The sequence below is a fragment of the Petaurus breviceps genome, unplaced genomic scaffold (assembly GCF_028583685.1).
Source record: "Petaurus breviceps papuanus isolate PSGF00001 unplaced genomic scaffold, PetGlider_PUasm1.0 90887, whole genome shotgun sequence".
Lineage (NCBI taxonomy): Eukaryota > Metazoa > Chordata > Mammalia > Diprotodontia > Petauridae > Petaurus > Petaurus breviceps.
The window spans coordinates 335,128-359,836 of NW_027187370.1; the positions used below are offsets into that span (position 1 = coordinate 335,128).

Sequence of the window (24,709 nt, forward strand, 5' to 3'; positions counted from 1 at the left end):
GGGGGCCAAATATGTTTGGGAACTTCTGGATTAGGAGACTAAGTGAAGAGGCATGAGACCCAGAAGACATAGGAGGCAGGTCCACCTAAGAGCACAACCTGGGAATGACTAGAGACCCCAGTTCAATGGGCAACATTCCCTCTGGCAATCAATCTCCTTGGTGTGAATCGATAAAATGGGTATGCATTGTTCCCAAGACTAAGGTAGGGTCTTGGAGGTCATGAAGGTTGTTTCTGAGAAGATTAAGTCTTTCAGGGATCCCTCATGATTCTATCATGGACTGTTAAGTACACAGTTGGCCATTGTGTTTGGATATTTACTAATTAACTTTCCCAAAAAATAACTTCAAATATTCTAGGGGAGCCAAGTGTGAAGAGATTATCTGTAAGGGGGGTGACAGAGACAGTGTTTGCAACCTAAAGTAGAGAAGACTTCTGTTTGTTTGTTTTTTCTAATGGGTGAGTAATTCATAAAGAGAAAAAAAATCAATTGAAGTTCAAGACCAATGAAAAACAATTTAATTTTTTTAATAACAAAAAGATAAAACTTTCACTTTGTCTACTTTTTAAAAATCAAATATTTTGTTAGTAACATAACATTTATTGCTGTTGTTCAGTCATATCTGATTCTCCATAATCTCATTTAGGGTTTTCTTGGCAAAGATAAATGGCAAAGTGGTTTGCCATTTCCTTTGCTAGATCATTTTACAGATGAGGAACTGAGGCAAATAGGGTTAAGTGACTTGCACAGGTCACACAGCTAGTAAGTGTCTGAGGTCAGATTCAAACTCATGAAGATCAGTCTTCCTGATTCTAAGCCTTGTGCTTTATCCATTGTGCCATCTAGTGGCCCAAACACAAACATGGATCAACATAAAAAGAAGCTTGCTTAATAACTATTTACATTTAAATTAATTTCAACACAAAGTATCATCAACACTTTTTTCCTCCCTGACTCCAATCAGTATTCTCTGTCCATTTGTTCTCATTTCCTTTTCTTCATACCTTTGTTATTTGGCATGTGCTTTATTCATTTGGTTTTGCTTTAAATTTTTATTATGAATTATTTCTTAAATTTCATAAATTCATTTCTTTCAAGTATGAGGAATACAAAGAAATCTAGAAAACCCTCATTGGCTTATTAATTTGCAAACAGCAGATCAGCCCAGAACTCCCGGGTTCACATCCTAGTTCAGACATTCACTAGTTGTGTGACCCTGGGCAAGTCATTTAAACCTCTTACAGCCTGAGTTTCCTAATCTATAAAATGGGGTTAATAATAACACCTACCATGTATGGTTGTTATGAAGCTCAAATGAGAGCATATTTGTAAACTTTAAAAGTGACATATAAATGCTAATTATTATTAACATTAAAAATAAATATAAAAAGTACTTCATAAATATATGCATATATTTATATATGTATATATTATATTACATATATGTATATATGTAATATAATATATATGTACATATATTATATGTATTATATCTTATATTATTATATTATATAATATATTATTATATTATATTTTATATTATATGTATATACATATAATATATATGTATATATACATAAATATATGCATATATTTATATATACACGCACATACATATATATGTATATATTTTCTGAGTCATGGTTGGTTAAGTGAGATAGAATGAGAAATTGAAGAGATGAAAAAGGAGATTGGTTTGAATGGCCTCTGTGGCCCTAAATTTATTATCCTGTGTTTTACTGTGTTCTGTAATATTGTGTACAATTTAACACAGCTCATGTTAGGAAGGATGTTGTCAAGAAGGACGATGTTGATCATAGGAAGGCCTGTGCAGGGTTCAGTTGCAAATAAGCATAAAGAAAAGTATTAAAACTTCAGAGGAAGGAGAGATCTCAGTCTTCGGAGAAGGATTTGTGAAGGATGAGGGTCCTTAATTCCAAGCTGTGAGTCACCCAAGGACAAAAGTGAGGTCTGTGATGCATTTGAAGAATTGCAGAGAAGTGAAGAGTATCATGGAATAAAAGTGTGGGGCGATGGGACAAACAGTGAATGGAATCCGAAGACTGGGTGGTGGTTGTTGTTCAGTGGATTCAGTTGTGTCTGATTCTCTGTGACCCTGTTTCGAGTTTTCTTAGCAAAGATACTGGAAAGTCAAGAAGGGAGACAGAGAAATACATGCTGAGGAAGACAAGATCCCATGATGGGAATAGAAAGAGAAACCAAGGAAGGGAGCAATAGAGGTTTAAAAAAAAGGGAGGGAGAGAGAACTAGCAACAGAGGAAAAGGAACTCAATCACTAGAGTAATAATAAATTTGTACACCACTTCATTGTGTGCAAATCTTTTTTTTCCTCAATAATCCCATGTTTTAGCCCTTCCACATTATAGAGAAAAGGAAAATGTGGCTCTGAGGTGAAGTGTTTGTCCATTATTCCACAGAACCCATGTCTCCTGGCCCCAGGTTTAAATGCTCCATCCAACTAGCTTGCCGCCATTCAATGTTGTTTACCCACACTGTGTTACCAGAGCCAATTATAAATGACAGCTTCCATTTATATCAGCATTATGACTTTCCACGTGACTAGTTATTTTAAAATCCAAATGACCTGGGGTCAGTTAGGTGGTGCATCAGATAGGGCAGCAGCCCTAGAGTCAGGAGCACCTGAGTTCAAACCCAGCCTCAGATACTTGATACTAACTGTGTGACCCTGGACAAGTCACTTAACCCTAATTGCCTCAAAAATAGAAGAAATTCAAAAAACCTGATTTACCATTGTCCCTATTCTTCAATTACTCTCATCAATTAACTGAGGATAGACTGAAAAGACTCCTAAGTAAGAGGTCCTGGGTTCTGCTCTTGCCTCTAACATTATCTAAGTAACCCTGAGTAAATCACTTAATCTCCCTGAGCCTCAGTTTCTTTTTCTGTAAATATGAGAGAGCTGGAATGGATATTTTCTGGGGTCCTTTCTAAGACTGCTCTGAATGGTACAGTCACAACAGCCCACTGAAAGCAAAAATACTCCCCAGGCTGCAGAGGTAATAGACACAGAAATATCCCCCAGTCTTACTAATAATTAAACCAGAGAATCAAATATAGAAATACATATAAGTTGTTCTTCATCTTTTAGTCCTTGGTCAATTTTTTTTTTATTTCTGATTCCATGGTACTCTTTTAGAATCAGTGATAACTGAGAAGTAATCATTCAATCAATAAGCATTTATTAAACAATCACTGTGTATAATGCCCTGTACAAGGCACAGGGGATACAGAGACAAAAGAAATGGTCCCTGCCCTCATGGGGCTGACATTCTATTTTTCTGGCAGAAAATTATTTTGTTAATCACTAGCTTATTCCCAAAGCTGCATACATGACTCAGAAAATATGATATATATGTGTGTATGTTGTGTGTGTGTGGAGACAGAGAGAGAGAGAGAGAGAGAGAGAGAGAGAGAGAGAGAGAGAGAGAGAGAGAGAAATTGGAGGAGTCAAGAATCTTCGCCCATCTAAAAATTCTGAGTTTGTGAAATGAATGCTGATATGAAACCTTCTGATAAGAAAAACTGAGAAAAACCAAGAAGCTGATTAAAATGATCTATGTGGACCTGGGAAATCCTAATCCCACATGACACTTTCGGTTGCCCAATGCAGATTCTTTTTTTTTTCCTTAAAAGGAATATTGTATTCAGGATTATCCTCCAATGATTCACCCTGGTATTGGCGATTATATGTCATCAGAATACATGATAAAGGTATGAAGGGATCATAAGATTGTAGTTTTAGAGCTGTAAGGGACCTCAGAGGTCCTCTCCTATAGTGCAATCCCCTCATCTTTTTTTCTCCAAAGGCCAGACTGATGATTTCATTGAAATGGGTGCCTGCCAGGAAGGGAACTCTCTCTTTCAATGCAGATCAGTATCAGCTATCTAATTTGAAGTCTTAGAAAGTTTACTTGGATGACAAAACAGGAAAATGATAAATGCTGGAGAGGATGTGGGCAAATTGGAATACTAATGCATTGCTGGTGCAGTTGTGAATTGATCCAACCTTTCTGGAGAGCAATCTGGAATTATGCCCAAAGGGCTATAAACAATTTCATACCCTTTGACCCAGCAATACCACTTCTAGGGTTATATCCCAAAGAGATCATAGAAGTGGGAGGAAGGGCCATATGTATAAAAATATTTATAGCAGCTCTTTTTGTGGTGGCAAAGAATTGGAAATTAAGGGGGTGCCATCAATTGGGGAATGGCTGAACAAGTTGTGGTATATGCATGTTATGGAATACTATTTGCTATAAGAAACAAGGAGCAGATGGACTTCATATTTACCTAGAGAGGCTTATAGAAACTGATGTTGAGAAGAGAAGAACCAGGAGAAATTTGTACACAATTACAGACACAATGTATGTGTGATGACCAACTTTGATAGACTGGACTCTTCTCAGCAATGCAGTGGTATAAGTCAATCCCAAAAGATTCATGATGGAGAGAGATGTCTACACCCAGAGAAAGAACTAGAAAGAACTGAGTTTGAATCCAGATTGAAGCAAGCTACCTGATATTTTTCTTTTTCGTTTGCTTTTATTTCCTCTTTACCATTTTTCATTCCATCTGATACAATCCGTCTTTATAACCTGACTAATGTCTAATGTGAAAGCATTTGCAGATCCTATACTTGATTGTATGCTACCATGGCAGGAGCGGGGTAGGGAGGGGGGACAGAATTTGAAACTCAAGGAATTGTGGAATTGAATCTTGTAAACTAAAAGTAAACAAACAAATTAACTAAAAAAAACAGAAGCAATGAAAAAAATGAAAAAAAAAAGTTTACTTGGGGACACTGAGAGGTTTTTATTACTTATCTGGGGTCATTGAGTCACAAAATGGCAGAGGAAGGACTTGAACCTGGGTCTTCTACACTCTGAATCCAGGTCTCTAGCCACTGCACCATGCTGAAAACCAGAGAATTTAAATGACTTGCTCAAGATTTCAATAGAAGTTGGATTTAAACCCAGGTGCTCTGACCTAACCAAGCACAGAGTTTTTGTTGTTGTGGTTGTTGTTCAGTTGTTTCAGCTGGGTCCAACTCTTTGTGATCCATTTCAGGTTTTCTTGACAAAGGTAGTGGAATGGTTTGCCATTTTCCTTTCCTGTTCATTTTACAGATAAAGAAACTGAGGCAAGAAAGGTTAAGTGACTTGCTCAAGGTCAAATAGCTAGTAAGTGTCTGAGACCAGATTTGAACTCAGAAAAATGAGTCTTCCTGACTCCAGGTCCATCTCTCTATTCACTATGCCACCTAACCACCCTAGTTAGGGTTTAGGCAACTGTAAAAAAAAAAAGGGGGGGAGCTTTGATCTTAAATCAAGGGTCAGACCTGGAGGCTAGACTTCCTTAATGACCAGAAGGCTATAGAGAGAACATATCATCAGGTCCAGAAGAAGAAGGAAGACTAAACTAGGAAGTAGAATTGAAGATACTGTGAACCTCTGATTTGACTGAACTAACTTAAGATGAGTGATCAGCCTAGCCTTGTGATTACCCACTGCACCCAAAAAATTTTGTACATGTTATAAAGAAGCTTTTGTACTTTCAGCAGCTGACTATGCATATACTATAGTGCATCAAATACCACAGGGAAGGAAGATATCAGAAACAGGAAGGCAAAAAAGTCCATGATTCCTTATGGTTGCTTCTGGGAGAAAAAAATATTGGATCTTGTATGGTAGTAGTGCCCAGTTATTCTTAATTCCTTCACCTCCCCCCCAAAAAAGCCAGAAACCTTCATTTGTTCCCTGCCCTAGGCTTCAGCTGTCTAACTTATCCTTTATAAAGCCCATGTTATCTTTTCTGAACTCATCGGTGCCATAACTAGGGTGAGGCAACTGGGATTTTTTCCCAGGGCACCAAATTTTTCAGTTGAAGTCTTTCTGCAGTAGGAAAACAGTAGAGTTCAGCATTCTATTAGCAAGAATAATTAATTAAAATGGGAAGCTGCCAAATGGAGGATTGGAATGGGCACTCAATTGGACTCTTCCTTTAAATCCTGTCTCTATCATATATTACTTGTGTAGCATTGGACAAGGAACTAAATCTCACTGAGTTTTTTTATTCAACTGAAAAATAAGGGAATTGGGCTAGATGACTTCTAAAGTCCTCTGGAGCTTTAAATCTATGATGCCAGCACCCTATAAGCCCTTATTCCCCATGCAGGGGCCAACCCAGCTACAGCTGTGCACCATCTTTCCAGGATCTCTATTTCCTACTAACCCCATGTCAACTGAGGGTACTTTTTGTGGTCTTGCCCCTTGTATGGTTAGTGATAGTTTCCCCAAACACAATAATTCCTACCTACATTTCTAGAAACTGCTCAGTCTCTAAGATTTCCTATCGTCTTTTCTCCTTATTATCTGTTGCCTCTCCTCCCTCCCTTTTTTCTCCTGGGATTCCTTCATTATGAAAGAAAACCACATCCAATGAAGTGCTTTTGCCAATTTCCACTTAATACATTGCACCTAGATGGCACAGTGGATAGAATGTAAGCCTGGAGCAGGGAAGAACTAAGTTCAAATCCAGCATCAGATACTTACTAGCTGTGTGACCCTGGGCAAGTCATTTAACCCTCTTTGCCTCAGTTTCCTCATGAGCTGGAGAAGGAAATGGTGAACCACTGCAGTATTTTTGCCAAGAAAATCCTAAATGGGGTCATGAAGAGTCAGACACAAATGAAAAATGGCTGAACAACAGCAATACTTAATACATGGAACCTTTGACAAGTCAGTTCATCTCTTTGGCCTCCATTTTCCTTTTCTGTAAAATGAGAGAGATGAGCCCCGAGATACCTTTCAGCCCTGAATCTGTGATCCCTATAAAGACTGGTACTAAGTTGCCCCGGGACACTCCCCTCACTAAGTAAGACCCTGTCATTATCTTACAATATTCAAGAAATCAGCAAAATCTCTGATCTTGGAGTCAAAGAATCTGAGTTTGAATTCTGTCTCCCTCCTTCTGTGGCTTTGGGCAAGTCACTTCCCATCAATGGGCCTGAAGTTCTCTTATCTATAAAATGAGTATATTAGACTACATGCTCTATAAGTTTCCCTCCAGAACTAAATTGAACTACATGGGGAGGAAAAATTCAATAAGCCTGCTGCATATTCACCTCTGAGTAATGGCAGCTGAAATGTGAACTGAAATGACTATCTCAGCAAAAAAGCCCATGTGAAGCTCTTACTCAGACTGGCAATGAATGCTGCCAAACATACCTGTAGAGAGATCTATTGCTGAGTACTAAAAGGCAGAATGATAAGTTGTCTCCTGTGGAAACTGGTACACAAAGTAACATGGAAAACATATTGTGTTGAGTCATTTCAGTCATGTCCAACTTTTCATGACCCCATTTGGGGTTTTCTTAGCAAAGATACTGTAGTCATTTGCCATTTCTTTCTCCACCTTATTTTACAAGGGAAGAAACTGAGGCAAACAGGGTTAAGTTAAGTATCCAAGTATCCAAGGCTAAATTTGACTCCAAGCCCAGCACTCTATCCACTGCATCACCTACGATGACCTATTTGTAGTTCCTTGAACATAATACTCCATCACCATTGTTCCACCATGCTCTGAATGCTTCATCTCCTCCCTTTACATCTTAGTTTCCTCAACTTTCTTCAAGACTGAATTCCTATGACACTTTCTATCAAAAAGTCTTTTCTAGTGCCTTCCCTTCTAAGGTTCTTGTTTCTATTTTGTACATATCCTACATGTGTATATGTATATATATATATATATGTGTGTGTGTGTGTATACATACATATAGACATGCATATATTATATGTGTGTGCACATGTATATATAAACATATACATAAGTGTATATATCCATACATGTGTATATACCATATATACATATAGGTATATGTGTTGTATGTACATATTATATAATATATTATGTGATAATATGTGATTACATATTATGTTACATAAAATTTATACACACATATTATCTCCCCCATTAGAATGTGAGGATCTTGAGAGCAGGGACTGCTTTTCCCTTTCTTTGTAGACCCAGTGCTTAGCACAGTACCTTGTGCTAGTAATCTTTAAGAGTTAAAGGTGGGGGCGGCTAGGTGGCGCAGTGAGTAAAGAGCCAGCGCCGGAGTCAGGAGGACCCGAGTTCAGTTCTGGCTTGACACTTAACACCCACAAAAAAAAAAAAAAAAAAAAAAACTAGCCGTGTAACCTTGGGCAAGTTACTTAACTCCAACTGCCCTCCAAAAAACAAAAAAAAAAAAAAAAAGAGTTAAAGGTGGTCCTAAGTCAAAAGAGCTTGAGAACCATTGGCCATCAGCACTATGAGGCTAAATGACTTGGTCAGAGCCTGACAACCAGTATGAGGTTCATCTGGAATTCTACTTGTTCTACCTTCTAAACTAGCTCTCTATCCTCTACCAGGGAATCTTAACCTAATGTCTGTAAACTTGTTTTGTTTGAATATTTTAATAACTACATTTCAAAGTAATTTATTTCCTTTGTAGTTTTAGTAGTTCTTGCATTTATTTAAAAATATTATTATAAGAAGGAATCTGATTATATTCTTCCCCCAACTGCCAAAGGGGTCCCTAAAGGGGCAGACCAGTAAATATTTAATAATTGGGTTCATGAAAATTCAGCATACATTCAGAATTTTAAATTTGGATTTAAGGATTTAAAATTTAAAATTCAAGTTTAATCTACATTTCTACATAGAGGAATCTACATCAAGGAAATCTACATTTCCTTCATGTTTCTTAAGTCCAGACAATCAACAAAACAATCAATCAAAACCCAATTTTTTTTTTATTTCCAAGGGATAAGTGCCCATATATAAAATTTATGAGCTCCCTTGTAGAAGTTGGTTCCAGAACACTCCTGGTTCATGCCATATACTCTTTCCAGGGCTTCTTAAACTGTGGGCTACAAGTAGAAAACATTTAAGAGGCTCTGCTCTATACTAGTGTCTTTCTTATATTTAAGATAAGGAAGCAAAACCAAAGCGATAGGGGAAAAATGAGATCATCATCCTTCTGGTGTGTGATTCTGTGATATTTGACAAACACTTTCTCACTGTAATCACATTTGATGAAAGGAAACATCAAACTCTTTTAAACTGGGAACATGGGCCAATAAACTTTCACTATTTTTTTAAATTAGCATCATTGTTCAAATCTCAGCTTTAGCTTTTTATTTTGTTTCCAATTGGAGTGGTTGCTTATACCAGAAGCCTTGTGATTAGATAGAATTGAATGCAAAAATGTTTATAAAGCACTGATAAATTGACACTTATATGTCAAGTAGTGTGCCAAGTAAATCACTTATTTCCTTCAGTAGTTTTATTTCACAGTCCTTAGGAATACTAAAAGTTAAATGTTCTCAAATATAAATGTTAACTTTCAATGTAACACTTTTTAATATTTTAGGTAACTATATTCATTAATTTAATCTTTAGATGATCACTGTCCCTTAAATAGATATAAAAATATTTTCCTTCTTACCTGGACATTTTAAGTACTTCATGAGTTAAATGAGATATTGACATATCTGTTTTGAAATTAATCTTTACAAAATATTCAATAAAAATGTGCTGCATCTATATCAATGAGAACCAGGAGTAGTATGACAGAGCCATACTTTATTGGTCAACTTGTAAAAATGCTTATTGGGGAATGCAAAAGATTGAGAAACAGCAAAGGAGCTCACAGGCAAAATGGAACATACCTAGAAGGGAGAAATGTGTTGAGTTGTTTGTTTATAAGTGCTTTAACTGCATTTTAAAGAGCCAATATCATTATCTTTACAAGGATCATCTATGGGTGGGAGCTATTAATTTGTCTTCTTAGCTATGGGCCATATCTGAGCACCTGCCCACCCATCAGCTAGTCATGAAGGGAAACATCATGCAGATATCTGAAGTATTTTTGTGTCACACTACACATATATAATATAAGAAACACATATTTGAATAAAATTTCTACATAAACTCAAACACATCTATACATCTTTTGCCTTATACCAACTATCTTTACAGGACTATACAACCCAAATTGAGTCAGAGAGACTCCTAGTTTGAGAGTTACTTTCAGAACAAGTTTGCAAATCAATAAGGGCTATTCCAGTTTACCTATTATACTACCAGTATAAGTTTCCTGTGTGGAAAGAAAGAAAGAAGGAAGGAAAGAAAGGAAGGAAGAAAGGAAGGAAGGAAGGAAGGAAGGAAGGAAGGAAGGGAAGGAAAAGAGAAGTTCATATTTTAAAATGAAACCAACAAAGAATCTTTGAATAATCTAATATTAATTGATGAAAAATCATAGAATTATGTTCTATCTAGTCCTATATCCTCATTTTCAGTACCAGAGATGTTAAGCAATTTGCCCCAGATCACAGTCACAGCATTGGTATCACAAAAATTTCCCCCAGTCTGTTTTGTTAAGAACTTCACTGAAAATTTAAAACAAAACAACCACAAACCCCTCAACTCACAAAATAAAGCCCAATGGTTTTTACTTACTGACATTTTTATTAGAGTGACAAACAGGAAGGTGTCCTACATCCTGCTTCTGGGGAGAGATGGAATGATGTCTTGGGCTTAAGAACAAGGAATGACAGTGAAGGGTAGATGACTTTGAATAATGTCTCTATCTGACTCACAGGGTGCTCTCAGGTAAATCCATGAGCCTTTGCGTGAGAGACCTCACCAGTTTTGATGTGGGAGGAGGGTTAGTAAAACATCAAGGAGACCTCTTAAAAAGAAAAAAAAAAGGTGACTAATGGTCCCTTGCTCTAACTGCACATAACTTCATAGCACCTATAAAAATAAGAGCTTGACCTAGAATGGCATCAATTTTTGTTTTGTGAAATACACCCTGTAATATTTAAATACAATTTAAATTTTGATTGTTAGTTGGGGGGGATGGAGATTTTTCTTGGAAGAAAGATTAAGATTATCACGTATTCGGCACAGAAGTGACATTTCATAGGGAACCATTGTGGCCAATCCAGAAACTGAAAAAAATAATAATAATAATGGTGGTGATGATAAGAACCAACGTTTGTATAGTTTTTCAAAATTTGTAAAGTACTTTGCATTAGCTCATGCCAATCTCCCAAAACAGGGGAGGTCTTTCTCAATCTCCCCAGCTGCAATCTCCCACCCACACTCAATTACCTTTATTTTGCATGGATAGACAGACAGACAGACAGACAGACAGACAGACAGACAGACAGACAGACAGACAGACAGACAGACAGATAGATAGATAGATAGATAGATAGATAGATAGATAGATAGATAGATAGATAGATAGATAGATCCTACATGGAGGCAGCTAGGTGGCTCAATGTATAGAGTGCTGAGTCTGGAGGCAGGAAGACCTGAATTCAAATCCAACCCTAGACATTCACTAGCTGTGTGACCCTGGAAAAGTCACTTAACCTCTGTTTATCTTAATCCACTAGAGAAGGAAAGGCAAACCACTTCAGTATCTTTGCAGAGAAAAAAAAACATACAGGGGCACAAAGAGTTGGATGTGACTGAATGACCCAACAACAACAACATGTATCTTTTTTTTTTCCCCTGACAAAATGTAAGCTCCTTGAGGACAGGAAAACTATTTCATTTTCATCTTTGTATCTTTGATATCTAGCATAGTACCTGGCATGCAGAAGGTACTCAATAATTTCTTATTGATTGAATGATTGATAGGGAACATGTCGTGTTATTATAGTGGAAAGAACACTGGGTTCAAAGAGGACCTGTTAGCAAATCCTGACTCTGACACTTTCTACCTGATTGACGCTGGGCATGTCACTACATCAGTGTCCTCATCTGTAAAATGAGGAGACTAGACTAGATGGTCTCTTTTCCAATGCTTGACATGTGCTTCTGTGATAAGATTCTACCAGGAAGGACAGCAGTCTTTGAAAAATCAAATGGCTGAACAAAGATTTCTGTGGGAACTGGATAGTCAGGGAGCCCAGGTTCATTTTTGGGATGCAGACAAATAGAACAAATCTCAACACTGTCACATAGTGCCACAAATGTATCAGCAGGTGAATGGACAAACCAAACCACCATCAACTCAGTTCAATTCAACAAATATTTATTAAGAACCTGGGTATATAAAAATTTTCTACTATAGTGGGGGATACAAAGACAAAATGAAAGTGCGTATCCTCAAACAGCTTACATTCTACTGAGTATCTAATAACTACATTTTCTGCTTCTACTAGTTTATCCATTGACATACTTAGCCTTAATTCCCTTTCCCAGTTAGAGAATTGTGTGTATGCGTGCATGCTCTTGTGCATACGTGCATGTGTGTGTGCAAGTATGCACATGCACGTATGAACTCACATATATCTGTCTGTATTACATTTGAACTATAAATAAGAAATAATATGCATGCTTTTAAAAAAACTCTCAAAACAGAGATTCCTCACAAAATATGTACTGTTTTTCAATGATTTCTCAGACTATTTTCTACTTTTAAAAAAAGTTCAGCAAACATTATATTTTTAAACTTCCTGTCTTTTATACTTCCATGCAAGTAAATGATTTTCTAATTAACTCTTTAATATGGGAAGACTGAAAAACCCATTTTACCCTATGAGCCAAAGTTATACTTCCTAAATCCAGATCCCTGATGTGAGATACTGGAAGATACTACCCAGTTTGCGACTTGCATATTACTTATTATTAATTACTGGTATACATTACTGCAACTTGCTTATAGTTACTAATATAAATTACTTACAGTTACTGGTATAGATTTTCCCCCCACTAACACTTCAAAAAAATTTGGTGGGTTTTTTGTTTTGTTTTGTTTGTTTTTAATAATTTGGTTTTTTACTATTTTAAAATCTTATTTTTATTCTGAACTTAGCAAACATTAAATAAAATGGACATTTCCATATATATATATACATATATATATAGTAGAACAGAAAAGGGAAATGGCACATGAAAATTCAAATCTCTATTATATGCAACTTGCTTTTCTTTTTAAGTATGTAAGTTCACCCAATAGCTTTCAAAGCTGTTTTCCTTGTTTTTACTTCTTTCTGACTTTCTGCTCTCTGCTTTTTAAAATTATATTTCAGTGACACTTTTCTAAAGTATGGATTGTTTACTTTACCCCTTCTTTTAAGAGGCCATTCCCATAATTCTACAAACCAAATTATTCACTTTTCCAAAGACCAAATAACCCTATCCACCTCACAAAAGCTCATGCTAAAATTCTACCACTTATTTAGCTAAAAAGGAAAAAAAAGTCACATGGAATATGTCGGCTGTTAATGGAACATAAGTCAGAAGAAATGATGAAGGCTCCAAAGTACCACACATACCAAGTCATCTTTAATGAAGGATAATGATTAGAAGATAATGACTTTTGCCTTTGAACATGTAAATGAGTTGCCCTTTGTAGTGACAAAGAACTATTGGAAAGAATCTTAATCTGGCAAGCAAACAAGCCAATCACCTTTTTATGAGGTGAGGAGCACTTCCTATGAAATAAACATCTAAGTAATGAGGTGTTGTTTTCAATGGAAATTGACATAAACTATCATGAGCCAATGCCCACTGGACTGAGTATATATAAATGTGGCAGAGAGATAGTAAGCCATCAGATTTGAAAAATCCTCCTCTTCCCACATTTACTAGAAAGACAAACTAAAGCCACTCACATCATGTCTTGCTGTGGAGGTTACCAACATGACTGCTGCTGCAGTGTCCCCACTGGTCCAGCCACCACCATCTGCTCTTCAGACAAATGCTGCCGTTGTGGAGTCTGCCTGCCCAGTACCTGCCCCCATGAGATCAGCCTTCTCCAGCCCATCTGCTGTGACTGCTGCCCTCCCCCCTGCTGCATGCCTGACCCCTATGTGCCTTCTTGCTGGCTTCTGAACTCCTGCCAACCCAGACCTGGCCTGTGTGGAATCAACCTGACCACCTACACCCAGCCTTGCTGCGAGGGAGAGCGAGTGTGTGAGCCATGCTGCTAAGCTAAGACTCCTCCCTCCAGTGACCAGGCTGTCAAGACCTTGAAGTATTCCCTGGCTTCTGAAATTACCCTCTGCCAACTCAATGTTCCCTGGGGAAGGTTTTTGAAAAGAATCAGCTTTCAAGTCCTTGAATAATGTTTCCATGAAGCTCTCTAGCTTCTTCACTCTACAAGAATACCTAGCCATCCTTCCAGACTCATGGGAGGTTGGGAGATCTGTGTCTTTCTAATGCTATCTTATTGCTTTGGGGTGGTATGTGAACAGAATTCTCCTGTTCATGAGCTAATAAACTTCAGTTTCCTGGCTTAGCAAATATGTCTGTTGTGACTTTTCATTTGGTTCAATGTTTCTCCTTGTAAAAAGGATGTGGAATGTTTAACTCAGATGCTGGACAGCTCTTTGCATGACCTCCGTAGGTGTTAACCCATTATGGTGTAGTTCAGCCCCTGAATTTCACATCTAAATGTTTCAACAGTGCCAGGAGGGCATACAGCAGGTACTTAATAAAAGGTTATTCAGTTGTAATGACTTGAATCAATTGAATTTCACCAAGCAGTCTGATGGAGGTGGTGGAGCTGGTGGAATTCTGTCAAGTCAAGTCAACAAGCATTTATTAAGTACCTACCATTGACCAGATGCTAGGAAGGCAAAAGATGTCCCTGTCTTCAAGATGCTCATAATATAATAGAGGAGAAAAGATGAAAACCACTATATACAAGTAAGATATAAACAGAATGAGTCAGAGATGACTTAGAGAGAAGGTACTAGGATTAAGGAAAACTGAGAAAGATTTATTTCAGAAAACAGGACATTAGTTGAAACCTGAGGATGCCAGGGAAGCCAGGAGGAGGGAATGAATTTCAATCTAAGGGAAAGTCAGTGAAAACACTCAGAGTCTAGACATGGATTGTCATGTGTGAGGAATAGCAGCAAGACCAGTGTCTCTGAATCTCAGAATACCATGGTAGTGGTAGTGGGGTAGGGAAGGCATGTAAGTTGTAAAAAGACTGGAATTATAGGAAGGGGGCAGGTTATGAAGGGCATTAAAAGTCAATAGAGGATTAGATATTTGATCCTGTAAGTCATGAGACCCCCTAGAGTTTTCTAAATAGCAGGATGACATGATCAGACCTATGCTTTAGAAAGATGAATTGATCAAATGAGTGGAGGATGGACTGGAGAGGGGATCAATTTGGCAAGGACCTCAACCAACAAGCTATTGCAATAGTCCAGAAATGAGATGACGAGACCTGCACCAAGGTGGTGGCAGGCATAAGGTATATTGGGTTGTTTCTTAGGTCGGTTGCTTGTTGTCTTTCATTCATGAAGACCAAAATGACATTGCCATGTTGGAAACAAGATACAATGGGTCAGACTGTGGCTGATCAGTCCAATATGAGCTTGGAAGGCTCTACCACAGGTCAGGCACAAATAGTCCACATGAGCATTCCGAATGAAGATGTCTCTAACTTTGCACATGTCATGTTTCTTTTGAGCAATTGCAATTCCGCATTGCTCATAAAGCACGGTCTTTTTTTTTTTTAATGAAGACCCAATGTGCTGGGTCGTCCTGTGCCAGTGTCTCCCATGTCTCAAAATCAATTCCAAAATTCTTCAGAGAGACCTTGAGAATGTCCTTTTCCACCTCTTCTGACCTGCATGTAAGCACTTGCCTTGCGTGAGTTCTCTGTAAAATAGTTTTTTAGGCAAAAGTATTTTGGCCATTCGAACAATGTGGCCAGCTCATTGGAGTTGCACTCTCTACAGTAGAGTTTGAGTGCTTGGCATTTAAAAAGGTGAAATAAACAAAGTGAAATATATAGGAAGTATGAGGTGTGTACTATCTCATCCAGCTGAATGATAAGTCTATGAAGGGTGATATTATGGAATAATAAAAGAAAGGTAGAAGAGAGACTGATGATAGAGGCTTGAATGCCAAACTAAGGAGTTTAGACTTTATTCTGCAGGATACTGGAGATGAAAAATAATAGATCTGGAACCTTAAAGGTTATCTAGTGCAAATCTTTCATTTTATTAATAAGGAAACTGAGGCCTAGACATGCTAAGTCTTAGCTACAGGTAGTAAGTAGCAGAGCTGGAGTTTGAATTCAGGTCCTTTGACTCCAAAATCAATGATCTTTCCATTGCACCATGCTGAAAGTACAGATGAAATATGTGTGTGTGAGGAGGTGTCAATAAATCAACTAGCATTTATTAAGCACCTGTTATATGCCAGGCACTGTACTAAACACTAATATGGCTCTTTCCCTGATTAGTTGTGTGACCCTGGGCAAGTAACTTAACCTCTATGACAGTTTCTTCTGTAAAAGGAGGAGGTTGGATGAAATGTTCTATATAATTCCTTCTAGATCTAGTCTAGGATATAGCTCTAACAGTCTTTTAAAATATTTTTACTCAATATTTTTTCTCTCTGTTCTACATCTCCCTCCCCCATTAGAAAATGAGAAAAAGAAAAAATCCTTGTAACAAATATGGATAGTCTAGCAACACAAATTCCCATATTGCCACATCTGTGCCTAATTTTGCATTTTGGACCACAACCTGCCAGAAGGTGAGTAACATTCTTAATCATTGGTCTTCTGGAATCATGGTTGGTCAGCGCATTAATCAAACTTCTCTTTTAAAATTGTTTGTCTTTACTGTGTTGTAATTGTATAAATTGTTCTTGATACTGCCCACTTTGTTCTGCATCAGTTCAGATAAGTCTTCTAAGGTTTCTCTGAAAATATTCCTCTTGTTATCTCTTGCACCACAAAAGTATTCCATTACATTCTTATGCTATAATGCATTAGCCATATGCTAATACTTAATGGACACTCCTAACCCCCTTAGCTTTCTGTTCTCCCCCACCAGAAGAAGTAGCTCTGACATTTCTGTGTTCTATGATCAGAGAGGCATAGTGACGTGGTAGGTAGTACAATGAATGTAAAATCAGAAAAACATGAATTCAAAGCCCACCCTTGGCATTTATTAGTTGTGTTGTCATTGCTCAGTTATGTCCAATTCTTCATGACACAATGGACCATAGCATGCCAATACTGTCCATGGGGTTTTCTTGGCAAAGATACTGGAGTGGTTTGTCATTTCCTTCTTCAGTGGCAAAGCAGTAAGTAAGTAAATAGTAAGACAGCTAGAAAGTGTCTGAAGCTGGATTTGACCTCAGGTCTTCCTGACTCCAGCACTCTATCCATGGAGCCACCCAGCTGCCTCCATCATCTGTGTAATTATGAGCAAATCACAACCTCTTTGGTCTTTGGTTTCCTCATGTGAAAAGAAGGGATAATACTTCCCAAAGTATCTCCTTCAACAAGCCCCACATGGGATGTATATTAAGTAAGAAAGCCAGTCACTATTATCAGTCTTGTACTTAAGAAAAATTATTTTGTCAGAAATGTGTGCAGGATAGATTAGAAAGGGGAGAGATGGGAAACAGGATGACCAGTTAGGAGTCTATCACAGTTATTCATTGTGATAATAATTATGGCTAACATGTTTATAGCACTTCAAGGTTTGAAAGGTGTTTTACAAATATTATCACCTTTGATCCTCACCACAACCCCTGAAGGGAGGTGCTATTATTGTACCTATTTTACAGATGAAGACACTGAGGATAGGAGAGGTAAAATAATTCCCCCAGGATCCCATGGGTAGGATATGAGCCCAGTTAGTTCTTCCTGATTATTAATATGACACTCTATCTACTATACCTCCTAGCTACCTCATGAATGCTAGAAGGGTAGTACTACCAGAAGGGCAGTATAATATAAGCTCTAAAAGCAAAGATGGGACAGATGTGGAGATATGTGATCAGTATATTTTCCCTCCTTACTCAAGGAAAATTGTACACAATTTAATACCATTCCTCAGTATCTTTCTACATTATACCACTGGTATTTACCCAGAGTCCTCATCCTACCTTTGACAAGCTCATCCTCAGTTGTTCAATCTAAATGCTCTAACTAAATACAAAACAAATGTTCAGAAGAGAAACAGAAAATCTGTAAATTTATGAATGAGGGTTCTGTTTTGACTTCAATTTTTTAAAAAATTGTTTGTTTGGTCCTTCATGTTAATTACAGTGGATAGACCATTCCAAGCACATATTTAATTGATTGGCTTTATAAATGGAGGGTCCTGATGCAAAGTTAACTAGATTAACTAAAGGACTGGAATGATTTTTTTTTAATTAAATGGAAACACAAGGGTTTTTTGCAACTTCTACATTGTATCAATACCTTTGGTTCTTATATCATCTTTTTTTTCCCAAATGCATCCCTCCTCACTTGGCTACCCAGAGATCCATCCTCTATAAACAAATAATCTTTAAAAAATATTTTTTAAGGAATTTGGTAAAACTAAAACATTCATCAATGAAGTCTGAAAGCATATACAATGAGCAGAATAGATATTTTTGGAGGGGGTAGGTGAGGTAATAGGGGTTATGTGACTTGCCCAAGGTCACCCAGCTAGTAAGTGTCAAGTCTCTGAGGTCGGATTTGAACTCAGGTCCTCCTGACTCCAGGACCAGTGCTATAGTGACTGTATCACCTAGCTGCCCCCAAAACAGATTTTAAAAAGCCAGAAATTTCTGAAACACCAAGGCTGTTTCTTTATAAAAAGTTTTTAAATATTTCATATTTAATTAAGACATAAGGTGATGTCATCTTCATGTTTCTTTTCATATCAAAGCAAGTTGCTTAATGATTAAACTATGAGGAGTTAATAAGTCTAAAGTTCTTTCCCAACTTCCATTTTCTCAAGATGTCCTGGAGTATTTGTTACTCTCCTACATCTATGCCTTAAGTAGTTTTATGAAGGTGAATTATGAAAATGATTTTTGTTTTTGTCTGGTCCCATGATTTCATCAGCATGGGGGATCTCCCTAGTGTACAAACATTCCTCCACTGAAGCATATCAACAACTCCTCTGCAACTAAGGGTATTAGAGAATGATTTAGGGCCCTGCCTGTCCTGTTTATGAAAACTATCAGAGATCAGGTGACTTCATTCTCCCGAGGAGGAAGCTAAGGACAAGAGGGATACAGAGGCATTTCCGAGGTCACAGAACAAATAAGTGATGGGGCCTGGGCAAAAAGTGAAGAACCCTGTACCATACTCTCTCTAGAATTAAATTTGTGAAAGAGAACCATTGTCATGGTCACAATGGCTGTTGTTACTATTCGGTCATTTCAGTCATGTCTGACTCTTTGTGACCCCATTTGGAGTTTTCTTGGCAAAAATACTGGAGTGGTTTGTCATTTCCTTCTCCAGTTCATTTTGACAGATGAGGAAACTGAGGCAAACAGAGTTAAGGGACTTTCCCAGGGTTACACAGGTAGTAAGTGTTTGAGACTGGATTTGAGGACCAACTCTAGGCCACTAGGTAACTCCCTAAAACTCAACTGTAACTTGATAGTTAGAATGTGAGCTCTTGGAGAGAAGAGACTGTCTTACTTTTTCACATTGTTTTCCCAGGGCTTCCTATAGAGTTTGGCACATAGTTATCACCTATTCAATACTTTTTTTCAACCATTCACTGGGGCTAGGAGTCCAGACACCTAGATTCTAGATACCAATGAAATCACAGGCTTGCTTACCAGAAGATTTTTTTTTCTAATCAGAAAAGTCTTTTATCATAGAAATAGTCCGGTTATAGGATTTTAAAATTCTAAGAATCTTTGGAGACATTCTTGTCCAACTCTCTCTACTTCTAGGTGAGGAAATTGACATCAGGGATCACCATCCCTCCTGATGTGACATCAAAGTTGGAAAGGACCATAGAAATCATCTAACCCCGGGGGGTTCCTAACCTTTTTGGTGTTATAGACCCCTTTGGTAGTCTGCGAAACCTTAGGAGTTCTTCTCAGAATAATTTTTAAAGGTATAAAATACATAAGATTACAAAGAAAAGCAATTATATTAAAAATGTTTTTTTTCTTATCCAAGTTCACAGACTCTTTGCAATCTATCCAAAGACCCATAAGTGTTTCATGGACCTCGGGTTAAAAATCTCTGATCTGGTCCAGCCTCAATCTGTGTGACCCTAAGCAAGTCACTTGATCTCTTAAGGTCTCATTTTCCACATCTATAAAATGGGTTTGCACTTCGCATGTTATAGATGAGAGAAAAGTAAAGTGAAAGGCTCAAATTCATTTAACTCTCTTGGAGTGTGTAAAGGCAGGTTGGATCCCACTTCCTAAACCTAGTGCCCCATCTATTGTTCTGCACCAGGTCCTACTCATAGCAACACACCCCTGCTTTCAACCGTCCTAGAAAAATAAATAAATAAACTAACAAGTTATACATGTGGGAAAAAATACAAACAACAACAGGGAAGAATCTTTAAGTTTTGAGGAAATGCTCAGTGGGGGAGAAACGTATATAAAAGATCCAGAGGCCACTTGGACACAGGAGCACCAGCTTGCTGACCCTACTCCCTAGTCTTCCTTCGCCACCAAAGAGAAGCTCCAACTACTAACACCATGTCTTGTAATGGAACCTGCCTCCAGGGTTTCTGTTGCAGCATCCCCACGGGTCCAGCCACCACCATCTGTTCTTCAGACAAATGCTGCCGGTGTGGAATCTGCCTGCCCAGCACCTGCCCCCACGAGATCAGCCTTCTCCAGCCTGCCTGCTGTGACTGCTGCCCGCCCCCCTGTGGTGTGCCCGATTCCTATGTGCCAACATGCTGGCTGCTCAACTCCTGCCATCCTACCCCCAACCTGTGTGGCATCTCAGTGACCACATGCATTCAGCCCTGTGCATGTGAACCTTCCTGCTGCTAGGCCACCTTTTTTTTTTAAAGGATGCTAGGAACTTTGTCAGCTTACTAACATGACTCTGGGGACCCTTTGCATGTGCTAAGGTCAATTTAACAAATGATTGAATCTCCTCAAAGAAACCACTCAGTACTTAGACATTAAAGTTTATGAGAAGTTTTTGAACATGCTTTAAAATACCTGAAAAGAAAAATGGAAAGTATCATTAAGAGTATGACTATGCATAGTTATTAAATGGATTTTTTTTCTTTTGGGGTAGGGAAGAGATGGGAAGAAAAAAGGATAAGTGCTTTATTGAAAAAATAAAATTAAAAAATAGAAAATGCCACTAAGCCCTTCCACATTTAAAAAGCAAATAAACACCCATGCCTCCCAAACTATGTGTTGTCTCATCATTCCAGGCCATAATTATCCAAAGCCTATTAACCTGAGCATCATACTTCCATAAATATATTCAGCAGAATTACACTTTCTGATGACATCAGTAGAAATCTTGTAGCTTAAAGCAACACCTTAACACCTTTCAGATTTGGAAATCTAAAGAAAATCACCTTAAAAAAAAAGGTTGTTGGCATGGCTACGAGGCGCAGTGAGTACAACGCCGGCCCTGGAATCAGGAGGACCTGGGTTTGGATCCAGCCTCAGACACTTGACACATACACACACAAAAAAAAAACTAGCCACGTGACCTTGGGCAAGTCACTTAACCCCAATTGCCCTATCCTCCCCCCCCCCAAAAAAAAAGCAAAAAAAAATATTGTTTCAGAGTTTAAAATTATTTAAAGTTGCAAGTCCAGCATCATTATGCATAACTTTTCAGTCTTAGCTTTTAATGTTCATTTTTCCTACCAGCTCCTAGAAACAAGTTACTTACTTCTCTCATTTAAGATCTGAAGAACTTCCTATCGCTCAGAAGAGAGGTTATTTTGATCTTAACAATCAAACTGTACAAAAGATGAAACAAAAGGAGGATGATCTCTCTGAGCTGAATTGCTTCATCAGACTTCCAGAGGACTAAAGGTGAAGAAGCCTCATGATTCCCTCTCCTCAGCAAAGAGGTGGCCAACTACAGTGTACAGTGAGTCATACATTGTCAAAGGGCCAATATTTTGACTTCTTTTACTTAACAATATTTTGTTAAAAGTGTGGTGGTCCTATTGGGAAGGGCGGTAGAAGAAGAGAATTATTTGTAAGTTAGTCTAAAATTCCAATGAATGTATAATCTCATTAATGTAGGTATTCCTTCCGATGATGAATGTTGTGTATCTCTTGTCCAAGTTCTCCCATAAGTTCACCACTGCTAGGGTCCTTTCTTTAGTTCTTTTGACATCATGAGGATCCCAGTGGAGTATACAAGCTGTTCATTAGTTATCTCTAACTTCTTATGTGGACATTCCATCTTTTCCATTCAAAGGGAAGTGATAACAATGTAAGGAAGAAAAGAATAATTAAACATTTTAAAAGAGAAGAGGAAGAAAGGAAGGAAAGAAAGAAGGGAAAGAAGGAAATAAAAAGGGGGGAAGGGAGGAAGAAAAGAAGAAAGGAAGGAGAGAAGGAAGAAAGGGAAGGAGAAAGAAAGGAAGAAAAAGGGAGAAAAGGAAGGAGAGCAGGAGGGAAAGAAAGAGGGAAAAAAGGGGAAAAGGAGAGAAGGAACAGAGGGAGGAAGGAGGGAACAAAGGAATGCAGGAGCGAAGGAAGAAGTGAAGGAGTTTTTTGGAAATCACACATTCTCCATTTTCATCTCTAATTTTTAATTTTGATTTGAAATGCTCTGTATCAAGAAATAATAAATTGGAATATTTAAATTTGCAATATCCAAACTATACTAATGATATTTTTAAAGTAAAAGTTATTTGAGACTATTGGTAACATTTTTAAAGTTGCAGCCATTAATCTCTTCACAATTGATTCAGTCACCCTTTTATCTGCATGTAATCGGGTTAGATTATTTTATTTCTCTTGAGTTCTCATAAATCTACTACTAAGCAGTTGGTACCCCTGGAATACCTAGGAGGCAGCTATATATTACAATAGAAGAGTGCTACCCTTGAATCAGGAAGACCTGAGTTCAAATGGGGCCTCAGATACTTAGTAACTAAGTGACCCTAGACAAGTGACAACTTCTGTCTGTTTCCCCAACTGTAAAATGAGGATAATAATAGCACCTACTTCATACGATTGTTGAGGATCAAATAAGGCAATATTTGTAAAAACACTTTGGAAATCTTAATGCACTATATAAATGGTACATTTTTAACCAAAAAAAATCACTTAACTAATATTTATAGAGGTATTTCTATGTGTGCAGGAGCACTGTGGGGCATTTAGAAATGAATTTACCCTCAAGGAATTCACAGGGGAGATATACACCTGAAACTATTAACTGACCATCTGGACACTGGACAGTAAAGACACAAAGAAGAACATGCCATAGTTTACAATGCTTCTTACTGACTCACATCTTTTCCGTATTCCATCTGAAATCCATAGTTTGTAGTCATAGGATTCTTGTCATTTATCCCTTGATCTAGTGTTTTCCAGATGGTTTTTTAAAAGTGAGTTGTTGTCCTAAAAGTCACAGAATTACAGAATATCAGACCTAGAAGAGACTGCAGAAATCATCAAGTTCAACTCTCCCATTTTACAGATGAAAAAACTGAGGCCTGAGGAGTAAAAACAACTTTCCCAAGGTCACACAGCTACAAAGTGTCAGAGGCCAAATTTGAACTCAGGAAACTGAGTCTTTCTGACTCCAGGCCAAGCAGTCTATACACTACACCACCTATCTGCCCACTACATTCTAGCAGGAGAGAGAAAATACATAAAGAAGGAGATAGAAAGGGACATTTGGAAATGGTGGCCTGCAAATGAAAAATATTCAAATTCTAAACAAGATAAGGTAAAAACTCATCTTGCAGAGCAGAGGGTTGTTTCAGGGTGAGAGTTCAATGTTCTGGTGGTGGACAGAAGGGAATGATGGAAAGAGTACAGATGGGATGGTTTGGAGATTGTGGATGGGAAATGACATGAAAGACTGGTTCCAAGCAAAACCATTCAAAAGCTCAACTACTAGACATGATGGTCATGCCAGGTCAGATCCCTGAATTCTGAGACTCAGCATCCCCTTTCCCTTTTGGAGAGCTCAAATGGTCAGAGAGTGCTTCCCAAAGCACAACCAGTACAGTCAACTTTAACATGGTCTACAGAAAATTGACATTTTGTTGCCAGGTACATCTACTAGAAACTTCTTCTTCTCCTTGATGCATTAAGATGAGGAAACTGAGGCAGACAGGGTTAAGTGACTTGCCCTTGATGCACTCAGATAAGAAAATGCATATAAAGTACTTTGCATATCTTAAAGCATTATACAAGTACTAGCTGTTATTCCTGCTGTTGCTGCAGCTACATCCCCTCAATAGACAAAATCAACACATGAGGAGAATGAGTCTTCTGGGATCCTCACCAGGCACAGATCATACATAGAACCAAGAGGAAAAGACCAAAAGAAATATTTTAGTCTCATAGACTTTGCTGAATTGTCACTTCAACCAATGATCTGTCATTGGTAATGAGGGCTGTGATGATAGGTCACTTTGAAGATGAGTTCCATAGGCAAACTTCCTGGACAAGGAATCTGATTATTGCAAAGAAAATATGACTAACTTAATAGGACTCAGAAATCTTCATGGATAACTAAATACCAAGCTGATTAGGGGATCTCATGGAAAGAAGATGACATAGACAGAAAATTGGGGACAGGAAGTCCCCTGGGTCAACACCCACTAGGGGAGAGTATATAAGAGAGAAGACATCAAACCATCAAAAATACCCATCTCTCTTTCCTACTAAGCAGGAAAAAAATCCCTATACC

At 37.9% G+C, this 24,709-nt stretch overlaps 1 protein-coding gene across 1 annotated transcript; it reads left to right on the forward strand.

Annotated features, from left to right (window-relative positions):
* The first annotated feature begins 13,724 nt into the window (after nucleotides 1–13,724).
* Nucleotides 13,725–14,039, forward strand: LOC138150727 (keratin-associated protein 3-1-like). Its single transcript, XM_069074172.1, has one exon. The coding sequence runs from the start codon at nucleotides 13,725–13,727 to the stop codon at nucleotides 14,037–14,039; it is 315 nt and encodes a 104-aa protein (XP_068930273.1).
* Nucleotides 14,040–24,709: the final 10,670 nt, after the last annotated feature.

Excerpts from the sequence above, each read along its gene's own strand:
- LOC138150727 (XM_069074172.1), top strand. The coding sequence starts at position 13,725 with ATGTCTTGCTGTGGAGGTTACCAACATGACTGCTGCTGCAGTGTCCCC.